The 16,648-nt window shown below is 42.6% G+C and overlaps 1 protein-coding gene across 10 annotated transcripts in view; it reads right to left on the bottom strand.

Annotated features, from left to right (window-relative positions):
* Positions 1 to 16,648, bottom strand: part of Rufy3 (RUN and FYVE domain containing 3) — an 86,185-nt gene that overhangs the window by 6,586 nt on the left and 62,951 nt on the right. For 6 of the 10 annotated variants that reach the window (XM_085836827.1, XM_085836832.1, XM_085836828.1 and 3 more), the window contains 7 exons: positions 15,419 to 15,488; positions 13,438 to 13,530; positions 10,091 to 10,174; positions 7,953 to 8,120; positions 6,039 to 6,136; positions 1,868 to 1,987; positions 548 to 644 (listed from right to left, as the gene is read on the bottom strand). In XM_085836827.1, the coding sequence (XP_085692953.1) occupies positions 548 to 644; positions 1,868 to 1,987; positions 6,039 to 6,136; positions 7,953 to 8,120; positions 10,091 to 10,174; positions 13,438 to 13,530; positions 15,419 to 15,488 (730 nt within the window). Of the gene's footprint in view, positions 1 to 547; positions 645 to 1,867; positions 1,988 to 2,321; positions 4,326 to 6,038; positions 6,137 to 7,952; positions 8,121 to 10,090; positions 10,175 to 13,437; positions 13,531 to 15,418; positions 15,489 to 16,648 lie in introns of those variants that run through there. The other 4 variants (XM_085836836.1, XM_085836833.1, XM_085836834.1 and 1 more) reach the window with 1 other exon arrangement.

Raw genomic sequence — 16,648 nt, 5'->3', positions numbered from 1 at the left:
CTGCTCATTCCTCCACTGTCCTGCAGCAAGTTAGCATCGTGTTCTCTAGAAAATATAAAAGAATCCCCACGTCGTTATACATATTAATACACACAAAGGTGCTTGCTCTCCGAACTGAAGTGTCTCATGCTTTTTATCCTGCATCATTTCCAGAGGCCGGTCCCATAGACGATCTTGTAGAACTGTGACTGCTCACCCCTGCAGGTGCTAGAGACCTTTCAAGACTAAGTATAAAGTTTTATTCTCTTTAACCATTCTACATGCCTTCCCTTCTGTAACTCTAGTTTCTTCTCTTCTTCAAAGGACCTCCTTGCATGTTCATACATGTATTAGGACCCCAGGAAATACATGCTTATTACAGTGCCATAATAGTTTTACTAAACAGCAGAGGAAACTGAGCAAGATCATCTTAGAGGTGAGCGCAGGATCTCCGCCCATCCCAGCCTGCTCTGCTGTCTGCAGTGGGCCTCGAGAGACCTGGTGGACCCATCAAGCAGCTCACAGAATGTAAGTGGAATAAAGCAAGTGAGCGGGGAACACACATTACCATGCGCAGCTCTGGCTTCTGGGCCCCCTTCCCTGGGGTGCCCCTGTTTTGTGACTTCCTCTCCTTTTCTTGTTTCAGTTCTAACTCCAGCTGAGTCCTGGTGAGGTGGGAGAGGAGAGAATGAAAATTCTGATTTCTGTAGTCATATATTCTAAAGAATGCCAAACCTTGCCCTTTAAAGTTCAGCAATTGAGTTTTCTTTTCTTTTTTTTTTGGTTTTTCGAGACAGGGTTTCTCTGTATAGCTTTGGCTGTCCTGGAACTCACTTTGTAGACCAGGCTGGCCTCGAACTCAGAAATCCGCCTGCCTCTGCCTCCCGAGTGCTGGGATTAAAGGCGTGTGCCACCACGCCTGGCAGCAATTGAGTTTTAATGCCTGAGGAATTCCCAGAAACATATTGGACAACTGAGCTGGAAGACAGTGGAGCACAGTAGGACTACTGATGCCCTAACATGTAAAGGCAGCTTACTCCTTTTGTGGCAGTTCAGAACGCATGGTAGGAGCACCCGGGTCAGTAGGTCAACTTTTACATTAACTCCTAACAAGGAGTTGCAGTTTCCTAGGTGAAAACAAGCTGACTACAAGCGTGGAAGAGCATTTTGAGTTTTAGTAAGACATCACATTATCTGGCTGGTCTCCAGGCATGGGCTCAGTTCCACACAGCCCATGCCCAAGCCTTCGTAGTCCTCACTGTCCTTGGTAGCTTCGAGATTCACAGCCGTACTTCTTCACTAGCAGTCAGTCATGACTTGAGAGATGGCCCATGAGAGTACTTAGGGTCAGTCAGAGAAACAGGGTTTAAAAGGAGCAGTGTAGTCATATAATAGCTTAAAATGTGAACCACGATACACTGTACCCCACTAAGCTGTCATTCTATGTGAAAGTAGGAGCAATAACATAACCTATTAAAGGACCGACGTTAGGACATTAACGTGTGAAGTGTTCTGAAAAGTGCACAACCCACTATAGGAATGTAGACAACATTAACCATTATCATTAACATCGTATTAGACATCAGTTAGTATTTGGGAACTTGCTCTCTAATTCTCTTTTTAATTCAGTTTTTGAAGACAAGAGGCATGGGGCTCCTCCTGTCTCAGTGACATGTTAAGCCTGCATCACCAGGTTGCAGCCAGTCCCTAATTATTTAATCACAGGGATTGCTGAGTGGATTTCGGAACTGTTCAGACCTGTGAAGCTTTCTGAGTTCCTACTGTTCCTAAAGGACATTGGCAAAACCAAGCCAAGACAGCTCCAGACCTGACTCCCTCCTTGCTGTACCCACCACAGCACCCTGATGGCCAAGCTGCCCCTACTCACCGCTGCCTGGTGAGCGCCTCCACTTCCAGCTGCAGACTGTTGATCTTGTCTCCAAAGTCCTGTTTGAAGAGCCGGTTGTCCAGCTCAGCAGACTGGCGGCCTCGCTCAGCCTGGCGCAATCTGGATGTGAGCCACATGAACTTGTGATAAAAAACAAAAGCCACGGTGGGGAGGAAGACCAAATTCACAAACACAAAGTAAAATAACCCAAGGAGGAAGGTATGGTGAGACAGAGGCAGACAATGCAGGACACAGGAAGAAATAAATGATGAAGGGGAAAAAGATGGAGAAGAAACAAATTCTCAAGAAAAACAAGATGAAGGTGAAGCAGGCAGAAGAGAAGCTGATTTTCTATTTTTTTGTTTTGTTTTTATTCTAGTACTACAGTTTACAGCCATTAGATGATCAACAACAAGACATCACTTTTGGAAATCCATACCCAGAGCCACCCTCAGGTACAGAGTAATTGACGCTGAAGCCACTGGCTTTCCTTCCTAACACTCTGTCTTCTACATACAGCAGGAGCACGCAGAAGCAGCTCCCTCTCTCGTGGGATTACCACCATTTCCTGAGTCTCCCTGTGCAGCAGGAAGCCGGAGGACACACTCTGTAGCAACCTCACCCAGGCTTCACCTCCACAAGGACACTGTGAACATCTGGCTGTCTCCTTCCTTTCCATTCCTACCAGGTGGTATGTGACCAAGCAAACAACTCAGCATTGGGGTTCCTAAGACTCCTGACTGCGTTCTCTGGAAGATTCTCATGGAAGCTTTCTTCTAAATGTCTTATAACTCTGCACCTATAAAGAATCATGTGTTAGAAGGTGAAATATTTGAGGCTCTCTATAGTAGAATTTAGAGGCATGCTATGTTTAGTCTAACTTTGATTTCATTCTTCTTTTTAGAGGCTCAGGTGAAAAGCGACTCATCACCGTTAAAGGCTGATGAACGGCAGAACGCAGTAGGCGCTTTATTTATGCAGGTGCAAAATTGTAAGAATTCAAATGAGTTCAGGGCCACGGGCCCCTCCATGAAGTTGGCTCTAACTCGGGCCTGGTGAGGACCTATAGAAATGCACGAACTCTGGTGCTCTCTTAATTCTGGTTTGCCAAGAAGGTAAAGATTTTGAAGAGCTGGAAGCAAAGGGGTTACCTTTGCCTCTCTCTTAGCACAGGCTATGCTACATGGGCATTGTGCGAATAGCGTTGGATGGAGTAAAGGCTCATGTATATAAAAGCCTGCCTCCCCAAATCAAAAATAGTTCTTTTTAAAAATCAAAGTATTTATAGAATTATTTACAATGTAGAGCCTAGAAAGGGTTAGATCTGTGGTCACTTAGAAAAGGCCCTGCTAGTATTGCTCGTGGCTATTGAGGATCTTTATTTTGATATTAAACAATAATGCCAGTGTATTATTTATTTCTCATTTGGAATTTCTTTTTAAATTTTATTAACTAGATTAGTTTCGCAGAACATTTAGCAAATTCTCATTACAGAAAAAGTGATCAAAGCTCTTGGGCAAGTGCTGCAGGTGAAGACAACAGGCAGGACTCCACTGTGGCCTCATGGATTCCAGCAGGACTGCAGGGCAGATGTGAACGTCATATTTGTATTGACGTTCTCTCTGAGCTACCTAAGTAGTAAGTGGGATGTCAGAGAAGGGCAGAGGTAGAAGATGGCGGTGTTAAGAGGGGTTTCTCGAGCTTCCACTCTGTGATGTTAGGAGCTACCTAATCACTACTTTGTTTCTACGTTCTAAAGAAATGTAAGGATGCTGTTTTTCTTCTTGTCCAACATCACTAAGGCAGAAATAAACTGCAAGCAATCTTGGTTACTGAAAACAGAACTGTAATGAAATACTAAATCCTTATCTTGGGCTGGGGGTTGATTAAACCTACAGAAGTCAAGAGAAGAGGGGTCATGGCCTAAGAGACAGAGCTACTGTAGAAGAGTCCGGGTCACCAGGTGACCCCTGTACACCATTACACTGCAGAGAGCAGGCTCCCTGGTGTGGACGGAGGCCCTCCTACAGAGAATTATTACTCGCAAGCACACAGACAGTGCTTCCGTTCCCCAGACTTCCTAGAAATGGTCTTTTGATTTACTGTTCAACTCAGAAATATTTCTCAAAGTTTATTTGGTATTTAACGAGGAATCCATACCAAAATTTCTAACTCTGGGGGTGCGGGGGGGAAAAACAGCAGCAACCACAACAACAACAGCCGACCTATGTATCCACCTAGGGTTTTTTTAAGTCCAACAAATTCAAGGTCAACTTTTGGTGATATTTTATATAGAATCAGAGCTTAAATGTAGGAATTTCAGATTTCTTCCTTTCATAGTCAATCTGTAACATCAGATTCGTGAGGTGACCAACTGCAAAACGTTTAATGGTGCTTTGGGATCAGTTTATTTGCTGCACTATTTAAGGTCTTTGCCTGTTTCACCAAATCTTTTTCACTTAATAAAATAAAAATAAAAATAAAAATGAGTTGGAAGGGTAATGAGAAAATGGATAAACAGGAAACAAAGATAGTAAGAAGATAAGTCAGACAAGTCATTATTTAGTTCTGTTGACCTTAATGCCAAGTTAAAACTCACTGGGGATCAGTTTCAAACACTTCAACAAGCACAATTTATGAACATGGACATCAGCTTATTAAATCATAAACATATCAGTGCTTATGAACAAACAATTGAATACTCTGCCATATAAACGGATTCTTTTTTTATCTATCGGCCATAGCAGTATCAACCATTTCAAAGGTTTCAACTTCATTTACAGGTTTGTAATTAACTTTAGTATTAACATTAATATGTTCTGCTGTTTAAGATACTCCCTCCCTGATTCCCTGAAGAACCATCTGAAGCAAGCCACACATTTCATTCATTCATTCATTCATTCATTCATTCATTCATTCTGTCAACTTATGCCATGTACATTCCACAACTGTGACAGAATGGAAAGGTTAGCTAACTAACTAGAAGGAGCTCACTCTCAGGAGACATTTCTAAAGACTTCAAGGCAAGGTGAACAGTGAGAAACACCAGGGCAGGATGGGCAGAGGTGGATATAAAGCATCGTTTCTAGCTGGAAAGAGGCACCAGAGAAAGCCAAACTCAGGTGGTGACATCTGAGCCATCGTGTGAAAATGTATTCCAAGAAGGGAGTCGGGAGGAAATGTTCATAACTGAAATAATCAGAAGAGCGAGGGAAGGAAAGAGTGGAGGGTGTGGTCAAGGTGTACTAAGGGTGCTGAGCAGCTGTTAGAGGTAGAAATGTCACATGACCTTGGCTGCTACATCACGTTGACATCAGAGGTCTCAAGAAGAAGACATATTTTGGGGAGAATTACAAGTACAGTTGAGCAGTATCTAGCAGAAGATGAAACCTCTAGACTCCATGCAGGGAAGTCAGAGGAGAGACACACTGGAGGTGTTAGTCAAAGTCATACAAGTACTCAGGAGAGAGACAGAAGGGAGGTGAGAGAAGAGAGAAACAGTTACAGGTGAGAGACAAAGCCATGGTCAAGGCCTTCTGGAATCCCCACCTCACCTAGTATAAAAATATTTAGAAACTTCAGTGATAAAACAAAACTATACAATCACGGGGCTGGTGAGATGGCTCAGTGGGTAAGAGCACCCGACTGCTCTTCCGAAGGTCCAGAGTTCAAATCCCAGCAACCACATGGTGGCTCACAACCATCCGTAACGAGATCTGGCGCCCTCTTCTGGAGTGTCTGAAGACAGCTACAGTGTACTTACATATAATAAATAAATAAATCTTTAAAAAAAAAAACCAAAACTATACAATCACAAACTGTATTTACAGAGGGTCTCACTCTTTAACCAAGTCTAGCTTAACTCACTATATAAAGACCATTTTTTAACTTAAAAAACTAAAATATAGCTACATAGTTTCTTACCTTCTTTCTCTTCCCTCCAGCCTCTCCTGTGTTCCCCTTTATACACTCTCAAACTCAGGGCCTTTTTCTTATTGTTACACACACACACACACACACACACACACACACACACTCCCTCTCCCTCTCTCACAGATAATACTTAACCCACATATCCGACTCAGGTTGGGTAAATTTTCTGTGTTCATTTGCTGAACGGGTTCTCAACACTGCCAGTACTGAAGAGTCATTACAGAAACAGCATTTTTACCTTTGCTCCAGCTGTTTAATGGTGGCAGCCATCTGATTGGTCTTTTCTTCCAAGCGACTGTTTAATTCACTTTTCTGTTTCACTCCTAGGTCTGAACTCTGTTAGAAAAGAATTAAGATTTATACTATGGGTTTTTTTTTTTGTTTTGTTTTGTTTTTTTTGTTTGTTTTGTTTTTTTCCGAGACAGGGTTTCTCTGTATAGCCCTGGCTGTCCTGGAACTCACTCTGTAGACCAGGCTGGCCTCGAACTCAGAAATCTGCCTGCCTCTGCCTCCCGAGTGCTGGGATTAAAGACGTGCGCCACCACGCCCGGCTTTTGTTTTGTTTTGTTTTTAAAATCATAATGGCAAACAGGAAATAAATGAAAAGTGCTCTCTACATTTCTGTGTCAGTTAATTTCCAGTTGAAAAAAGAAAAGCCAAGAAGCATTTTTGGTGCTGGGTGTGGTGACACACGCCTTTAATCCCAGCACTCGGGAGGCAGAGGCAAACAGATCTCTGAGTTCGAGGCCAGCCTGGTCTACAGAGTGAGTTCCAGGACAGCCAGGGCTACACAGAGAAACCCTGTCTTAAAGAAGCATTTTTGGTAAGATAAATCTTGTTATGTGAAGCTTGTGACATTATCAGAAAGCTTATGAATTTATCATGATCTACTGCAATTTATGATTCAGCTGACACACTAAACTAGAGTATAAGTTATAGGATACAAACATTTATATTAAATTATTTAAATATTATATGAAAGAAAAATACAATATAAAAGTAGAAAGAGAACTAGGTGTGGAGAGGAAGGTGGGGACATGGGGACGAGAGGAAAGAGGATAATGGGAAGGAAGAAGAAAACCAAGTATCATAGGTCCTCTTATGTAGAACCTAGATTTAAATATGTATTATTTATCTACAAAATAATACATATTAATTCAGAAAGTAATTTTTTTTTTTTTTTTTTTTTTTTGGTTTTTCAAGACAGGGTTTCTCTGTGTATCCTGGCTGTCCTGGAACTCACTCTGTAGACCAGGCTGGCCTCGAACTCAGAAATCCGCCTGCCTCGGCCTCCCAAGTGCTGGGATTAAAGGCTAAAAGTAAATATTTTTAAAAAGAAAAAAAAAAAAAACCCTTATTTTGAGCTGGAGATACGACTCAGTGGACAAGGGCACATACTACTTTTGCAGGGGACCTGAATTTGATTTCCAGCACACAGTTAGCTCACGAACCCCTATACTTCCAGTTCTGGGGGCTCTAACACCTTTGACCTCTGTGGACACCTGGACTCAGACCTGCACACAGACATAAAATAAAATATTTTTTTTTTAAAAAAAGAGAGAGAGAAACCCGCATCTCGAGGATGTCTTAGTTAGAGTCTCTATTGCTGTGATGAGACATCATGGCCCAGAGTAACTTGGGGAGAAGGGGTTTATTTTACCTTCTCAGTCCATCACTGAGAGTAGTCAGAGCAGGAACCTGGAAGCAGGGATTGAGCAGAGGCCATGGAGGAAGGCTGTCCCTCCTGGCTTGCTCAGACTGCTTTCTTACAGCTCAGGTGGCATCCATCAAGAAATGTACCACAGGTTTGCCCACAGGCCAATCTAGTGGGGTTGTTTTCTCAATTGAGGTTCCCTTTTCTAGAATAATGCTAGCTTGTGTCAAGTTGACATAAAACTAGCCAGCAGGGGGTGCTTAAAAAATGAAAAAAGAAAAACTATTTGATTCCCCTTTACTATGAAAGGTGGCCATGATTTTCATGAACAGCAGCAGAAAAGTGTATAACAGTCAGAGTATTCGTTAGTGGGCAGCTGGCTTCCTAAGATGGCATGACTCTCTCCTGGTCTGTGAAGTGAGTCTACAGAAGAGGCGTGCTGTGGGCAACACCAGGAGTTCCCAGAGCCAGGGGTCTTTTTCCTTGTCTTTCATTTACCTGCAGTTTAAAGGCAAGCTCATGCTTAAGAGCCCGGAGATCGTCCAGCTGCTGCCGCAGAGACACCAGGGCATCCTGCTTCTCACAGACATCCTTCTCCAGCATCTTCATAGCCAGTTCCATCTCCTGCCTCATGCTGATCTGCAGCTCCAGCTCCTTTTCGACATCCTGCCCCAAAGACAAACAAACTGCCTGTACTCCTTCCTCAATGAAGTAAACACCATACATCTGACAAGAAAGGGTAGGTGAGAACCCTTGTGCAGACTATTTGGCACAAGACTCAAAGGGTATTTAAGAGACATTAATAATAACAACTAGGATTAAGAAGAGGAACATTTGCTGGGTGTTTTTGATAGAGTAGATGCACTCTGGTCCCTGGAGTTCAGTTACTGGGAATGGTTAATATGGCAGAGTGGAGTTGTATCACAAGAGTATGAAACTCGTTGGTTTCTACCATAATCACAGCAGCATTATTTAACAGACACATAGTCTGGAGTACTTCTGCATCCAGACTGTGCTCGCTCTCTCTCTCTCTCTCTCTCTCTCTCTCTCACACACACTCACACACACACACACACACACACACACACACACACACACGATTTATTTGTTTTATGTGAGTGAGTACACTGTTGAACTCAGGACCTCTGGAAGAGTAGTCAGTGCCCTTAACCACTGAGCCATCTCTCCAGCCCCAGTTTCCTGTCTCTTAAACTGTGACACTACATTTGACAACTTTCAAGTTTTGTATCATGTGTTCCCTCTAAATAGTTATGATAAAAATCAATCATGCTATCTCATGCTGACCTTATTCCTAGTATACTTCTTATAGAAAACATTTTAATACCTAATTACAAACACACAGACAGAAAATGTTTATTTTAAGCACATTAAGAAGGTTCAATTTTCAGAAAATCTGAATTTTCTTTTTTTTTTTTTTTTTTGGTTTTTCGAGACAGGGTTTCTCTGTGTAGCCTTGGCTGTCCTGGAACTCACTCTGTAGACCAGGCTGGCCTCGAACTCAGAAATCCGCCTGCCTCTGCCTCCCGAGTGCTGGGATTAAAGGCGTGCGCCACCACGCCCGGCTTAAATCTGAATTTTCTGTCATGTACTCTTTAACTTGCGGTAACTTCTTAGTACAAATTACGCCACCCCTCATTTTCAACTTTCCATTCTTAGAGATACATAAGAACTTTTAGTGGGGTTCTGTGGTTTTGCATATTATCTGATTTTCAGAAGCTAATAGATACATATTAAGATTACTAACATACTAATATTAGTAATCTCTTATAGAATAGTATTCCTTCTTAGAAATAATTATGAGCTACACACACACATATCTACACATGCATATATATTTTTTAATTTCTTAAATAATCTTAAGTCCAGTACTGGATAATTTTTCCATTTATGTTTAAGATGAAGAAGAAATTCAGATATAAAGCTAAAACTGAAAGTATCATTCTCAGGACTAAAGAGATGGCTCAGTGGTTGAGAGCACTGGCTATTCTTCCAGAGATTCTGAGTTCAAGTCCCAGCAACCACATGGCAGCTCATAACCATCTGCAACTCTAGTTCCAGGGAGTCTGATACCCTCAAACTCCAATGTACATAAAAAAATAAATTAATTAAAAGTCAAGTTTGACAAGAATACCATGGCATACCCCATACCATGGCATACTCCTGTGATCCCCGAGGAGTACAGATAGGAGGATTGCAAGTCTGAGGCCAGCCTGGGCTTCACAGCAAGACCCCGTCACACACAAACACCACTCCATACACCCAGTGTTCCTATATTCCACACTGAAAGTGAAAGGATACAGATTGACAGAATTGCTGTTGAGAATACCCAGGATGCAAACTCAGAACAATTTAAAAACAGCTGGGCACAGTGATGCTCCTTAATCCTAGCACCACAGAAGCAGAGGAAGGCCACACACCAACAACAAGACCGTGTCTCAAAACAAAACAAAACAAACAAACAAAAAAGCATGAGTGTGGGCAGGGGCAAGAAATCATTTTACGGGATTTGTAAAACAGGGGAGCACGACTGAGAGTCTGGGCCTTACTCTCTCAGATGAAGCCTCCCAGAGCCCAACCTTCTCATGAGGCCTAGCTACTAGAACTTGGGAATTTACCAATCGTAATTGTGTCTCCTCCTTTAGATGCTTTCTGGCTTCGCTCAGCGCTTGCCCTTCTGCAGTTCGGTCTTGTTTAGGACCCTTGAAAAGATAAATAAGAGTACACATTTAAGGATTTAAAACTCCATATCATATTTGCAGATACAACAAAGAAACTCAAGTTGAGTGTATTTAAAGGTTATGTTGAATGGGGGAGGGGGGTGTTGCTGTATCCTTAGTTAAGACCCTACAATGAGTTACCAAAATAGGTGATGGAGTTCTCCGAATCAGCCCTGGAAAATACTCTCCTGGCTCTGTGTGGTGGCTCATGCTGTAGTCTTAGCACTTGAGGCTGAGGCAAAAGACTGCTGTAAGTCTGAAGCCAGCCTGGGTTACAGATTAGCACACTGCCTAAACATATGCACACATGTATGGACACACATGCACACACGTATGGACACACACGCACAGGCACACACACACACACACACACACACACACACACACACACACACAGAGGAAACAAGGGAATGAGTTCAGTGTAGGTGGTAGAGTATGGCTCAACCTTCATGAAGTCCTGCATTCAATCTCTAGCACCTCATAAACCTAGAAACAGTGGCTCATATCTTTAATCCTGGCACTTGGGAAGTAGAAGTAGGAGGATTGCATACCAAGTTCAAGGCCAGTCTGGGTTGCATAAGACCATGGCTCAAACAAACAAAACATAAACTCTGATAAGATATTCACTGCAAAATATGAGTTGGTTCAGAGGTTTGACTGGTAGTATATTCTTTGTCCAAAGATTTCACATGCACTATCATCTCTGTCCAGAGATTTCACATGCACTATCTCTGTCCAAAGATTTCACATGCACTATCTCTGTCCAGAGATTTCACATGCACTATCATCTCTGTCCAGAGATTTCACAGGCACTATCTCTGTCCAGAGATTTCACATGCACTATCATCTCTGTCCAGAGATTTCACATGCACTATTATCTCTGTCCAGAGATTTCACATGCACTATCATCTCTGTCCAGAGATTTCACATGCACTATCATCTCTGTCCAGAGATTTCACAGGCACTATCTCTGTCCAGAGATTTCACATGCACTATCATCTCTGTCCAGAGATTTCACATGCACTATCTCTGTCCAGAGATTTCACATGCACTATCATCTCTGTCCAGAGATTTCACATGCACTATCATCTCTGTCCAGAGATTTCACATGCACTATCTCTGTCCAGAGATTTCACATGCACTATCATCTCTGTTCAGAGATTTCACATGCACTATCTCTGTCCAGAGATTTCACATGCACTATCATCTCTGTCCAGAGATTTCACATGCATTATCATCTCTGTCCAGAGATTTCACATGCACTATCTCTGTCCAGAGATTTGGTGGAAATAAGCCAAAGAAAATTATCTGAGTATTTAGCTGTTTTGTGATGTTCACGATTAAAGTCAAATACTACTATTATTCATAGGTCTTATGGATGGCTCTGTGCTGCTTGTATTATTATGTTAATTCCATCCTCCTGGGACGGGTTGTTGGGAATGAGGAATGAGTCATGTACTCAGGTGGCTTCTTGTGAACTAATCCCCTAATAAATAAAGGAGCCAACCACAGGGCGAGTAGGTGGGACTTCCGGGTTGGACAGAGGAAGAGAGGAAGCAGGAGGGAGTTAGGCCCTTTTTGGGCAGGCGTAGTGTGAGAACAAGATGTAGCTACATGTCTCCTGGTTTCAATGGATTTCAGGATTTGCCACTGGAGGATTTGAATTTAATAAGGATTAAAGTTACAAGATTAGGATTTTAGTTGCTGCACCCAGTGACTGAGTTCTGAACTAAGTTTGTGTTGTGTTTTCCTTTAAGGGGCAGCTTGTCTGGGTTCAAGAGAGAAAGGTATGGCAGCAAAGTCTGAGGTGCCCCACAAAGGCCATGGGGGATTTGAAACATGGTGCCTAAACATGGTAGCAACTGGTCAGTGGGAACCTAGCGAGCTGGGTGGAAAGACTGTGGAGTTTTGAGTCAGAGAGTCTCCATAAAAATGGGTCGGCCATTGCCTGGGAGTGCATGGGGCAGAGAGTGGCCAGCACAAGCATGGGAAAGTGCAGGTTTGGTTTTTAATATTTCCTGCAATACGTAGGAAACTGCTTTTATCCCGTCTATAACTCTTTAAGAACACTAGCAGTAGCAAGCAAAGATGCCAGTGAAACCACAGGACAAACAAGCAATCCTACAGTCATGCCTGACAGAAGATCTCACAATTAGAATATCCCCCTAAAGTAGTGCTGTCATAATTTAGAACAATTATAGAACCAATCCATTGAAAGGTCTAAGGGCATTACTTTATGCTCCATAAGGCTGAACATGAGTATAAGCCTCTTAAAAGCCCAGTACTTAGGAGGCAGGGGCAAGAGTTTGAGGTCACACAGTGAGCCTCTATCTCCAAGAATAAACATCAAAAATAAAGTAAGATGGAACTGATAAATATAAAATAGGTTTGCAAAACTACACTGTATAAAAGCGTGGTCCTTGGCTAGGCAGTGGTGCTGTGCACCATTAATCCCAGCACTGGGGAGGCAGAGGAAGGCAGAACTCTGAGTTCAAAGCCCGCCTGGTCTACATAGGGAGTTCCGGGACAGGAAGGGCTACACAGAAAAACCCTTGAAAAAAGTGAAACAAAAACCAACCAACCAACCAACCAGCCAGCCAGCCTGGTCTTTGAAGGTATTTAGAAAATTCATTTACATGCTAAATCTTTCCCACTGACAACAGATAATGAGGTTACTCACTTTTAAGGAGTAGTTGTGTAAAAATAGTGGTGTATTTATTATCACAGTTAAAAACATGCATGTTTTGCCTGCATGTATGTCTGTGCACACTTGTGCACCTTGTGCCCTCACAGGGCAGAAGAGGAAACTGGATGCCCTAGAACAGAAGTGTAGTTACAGACGGCTATGAGCTGCCATGTGGGAGATGAGAATTGAACCGAGGTCCTCTGGAAGAGCAACAACTTTCTTCATCACTGAGCCATCTCTCCAGTTCCATTGCTAAGATTTTAACCACTGATCACAGTACAAACCATTAGCGCACACAAACAAGAGCTTGAATTAGTCTTTCCTGGCACAGCCACTTTCCAAGTCTCTAAACAAACATATGCAGCGGTGATGCCAAGGAGCTGTCGAAGAACAAAGGGCGAAAGGGCAAGAACCTCTGAGCTGTACCCTGTTGTTGGTTACACACAATAACGAGTAAGCTTGCTACTCAACAGTGCACAGGAGCCCACCGCAGACTCCGCCCCGTGGCTTACAGAGTCCTTCCTCTCCACAAACGCCTTAGTGCCTCCTAAGGATTTACCTTCCGATTGGATTCCAGTAGATAGGAGCTTTCTTCTTTAACTCGTTCCATTTCTTCTTGTAAGGTAATAATTCTGTTGTTGGCAACGGCAAGCTGTTGACCAAAATAAAAAAAACCCAACTTTTATTCTTTGATTAAATAGAATAATTTATGATCTGCTAAGACATAATTTCTAGGCTTGACTATCCTTAGGACTCTATAGCTAAGGGAAGCTATCCATCGCCCACTAAAATTTTCCCTATCATCCAGATATATGGTGCACACCTGTAACCCCAGCATTATGAAGGCCGGGGCTACTAAGCTCTCTTTAGCTTCAGCTACAAAATGGGATTCTGTCTCAGAAAAATAATTGTCTTAATGAAGAACATAGGAGAAATATCTCTCAAGTAGGTAAAATAAAAATAAAAACCACCCAATATTGCTTCTTTAAATGTGAATACATTATTTTATGTATGTGCCTGGCTGCACGTATCTGAGTGTGTGCCTGTGTTGTGTGTGTGTCTTGTGTACACGGGTGCACAGGTCAAAGGTTCATATTGCGAGTCTTCCTTTAAGTCTCTCTCCCTTACTTTTTAAGGCAAGGTCTCTCACTGAACCTGAAGCTAACATTTTGGCTTAGAATGGCTAGCAGTGAGGCCCTAGGATTTGGCAGTGTCCAGCCCCGAGGGCTCAGGCCACAAACACAGGCCACCATGCCCACCTTTTACCAGGTTCTGAGCATCCAAATTCAGGTCCTCTTGCCCACACAGCAAGCACACCATGCACTCGGGGACCTTGCCTGCACTCAGGTGACCTTCTTCCTACGCCTCAACACTACGAGTGTTTACTTCAAGGGCATTTCCATGGCTACCTTCTAAACACATCTAGGAAGAATGCTTCTAAAATGTTCAGAGTGAGGTCCTGTCTCAAAAACAAATGACCAGAAGTCAGTGACACACTGCCTAAACAGGGGTTTATAAGGTATTACTTCCTGTCATGGGAGTTGTGTTATAAACTCTCCAAAAGATCTTTTTTACAGGTAATTCCAGCACTTAGGAAGCTAAGGCAGGAGTTTAAGTTTAAGGGCAGAGTGGGCTAAACAAGACTCTATTTCAAAAAGATGCAAAATTAATATATTATCTATCTATCCATCTATCTATGTTCTCAAGAAAAACTAATTAGCATGTTCCCAATTAGTGCACTGAATTTATTTAAACCAAGTTTATCTCACTGTACATAAATGGGCAATTAGAAACAGCAAATTGAGAGATATTTCTCCAGAGCTTTGCAATCTGGATCCCTGTACTTAGATCTTGATGGAAACATTCTATTAAACATAGGCTAAGCTACAGATTTCACCTCCTAAGCAGATTTCTAATGTGGGTTTCTCTTCTTGTTCTATGGACTTTCCTGAGAGTTTTCACATTTGTATTCTTTCCTAATCTCCAGAGTCATTGTAGGGCTGAAAGAGGAAGTCTGAGCGCCCTCCTCTGCAGCCAGTGGGGGACCTGGGCTTTCTCAGAGGTCAAGTGAGCAAGTGAGTCAGGCGCACATGACAGTAAGTGGCTCATCTCAGAAGCAGGGCCACTACATAGGGCCACTGGGTCCTGGCCAGTGCTGCTGTGTCAGCCATATTCTAGAGCAAAGACTGGTCAGGCAGGGGTCAGAGCTGTGTTCCAGAGAAATCTCTGTCTAAAGAGGTGGTGGTAAGGTGTCTTTGTCTAGTTGTACCACATCAACAGTGGCCTAAATGCTTACTGAATCCTGAGTACCATGCTGTATGTTAAATACTCCAGCCTGCTCACACAATTGCCTGGCAGCACAGCTATATAACCCCAGTGGGAAAATCAGGTCCTGCACACCCAGCGGGGACAAGCAGCTCTTTTCTATAGCAGTTCTCATCTGAAAAGTCAAACCCTTCGGTGTCCAAGGTAATAGGAGTGATCAGTCTCTTAAGTGTAAAATATTAAGTTACAGGTCAAATAATTTCCAAAACACTTACTTCTTCTGTCAGTTTAGTGTTGGATTTTTCTAACAGATCTACTTTTGTCTGAAGGTTGTTTACAGTTGCGCTATTGAGAGAAGAAAACAAAATGTTAAGTTTCTTTTGAAAAACAGGACAACAGCCTGCACTTGCCTTCCTAACCCCACCACACGTAGCAGTCTGTATCAACTATCTAATAGTTTAAGTAGTACTTATTAATTATAGAGTGGGTTTATGATAATTCATATATGCATACATACAACATATTTTGATCATCTCTGTATTCTAACACTCTCTTTAATGCACCCAATTTCTGCCAGACTTGTTTATTCTCAGACAGCATACAAAGAACTGTGTGCCCTTCGATGCTGTGTCCTCGGCATGGGAGGCTGTACTCAGTACTTGTTTTGTGAAATCACCGAGTGCGTGTGATATGATGCGTTCTAAGCTCTCCCTAGCGACCTGAGACATCACAGCCTATGCATACAGCAGTTACTCCTGCGGTGTCTCACTGCACTCTGTCGTTAACCTGTCTCAACAGCATTAGTCAGGTGTCTGTAACTCACATGGAGAATGAGACACAGAAAGGGTAAGAAGAGTAGAGCTCATATTGGAGTGTCAAATATCACCACAACTTTGCTTGGCTGATGTCGTCACAGAGCTTTACGGCCATGTTTACTTCTTGATTCCCCAGAGAAAATGGACTGAAATTGTTCTTGAATTTGCTAGCTGGAACTAAGACTACTCAAAATTTATATTGATACTGTGAGAGGTTGCTAGGAATGAAGAAAGGAAACAAGAGCATCCTTTGTCACCATCCTTTCTGTAGGTACCATCTGAAGTATGAATGTCAATATGCTTGCTTCCTCTGAGATGAAAGACATCAGTCATTATAGCATGGTAGAAAATAAAAAATAAATACATAAATTAAAAAAATAGAAAGGATGCCACTCTCAAGCACTATTGTGGAGAATCCCCAAGCTGCTCACAACTCATTCTCAAGTGTTTGCCTTCCCGGCCATCCAGGCAGCTGAGACAGATCTAGAAGTAACAAACTGCGACTGTGAGGTTACAGAGACACCTAGGGCATGGGTTTGGCTTTAAACTAGCCCCAAGTCACAAGTCAAAGGCAAACTGACTGTAACAGCTGATGCAGGCATTCCTTCCCGGCCCTGCGATTCGGGTAGAAGGCGGCAAACTGATCATAAACACATACAGCTGGTTACTGCCTTTCCATCTTAGACACAC

The sequence above is a fragment of the Mus caroli genome, unplaced genomic scaffold (genome assembly GCF_978045245.1).
Source record: "Mus caroli unplaced genomic scaffold, Mus_caroli_1 scaffold_4, whole genome shotgun sequence".
In the NCBI taxonomy this organism is placed as follows: Eukaryota; Metazoa; Chordata; class Mammalia; order Rodentia; family Muridae; genus Mus; species Mus caroli.
Note: the sequence above shows the minus strand (reverse complement) of the source record. Positions and strands in the feature narration are given on the sequence as shown.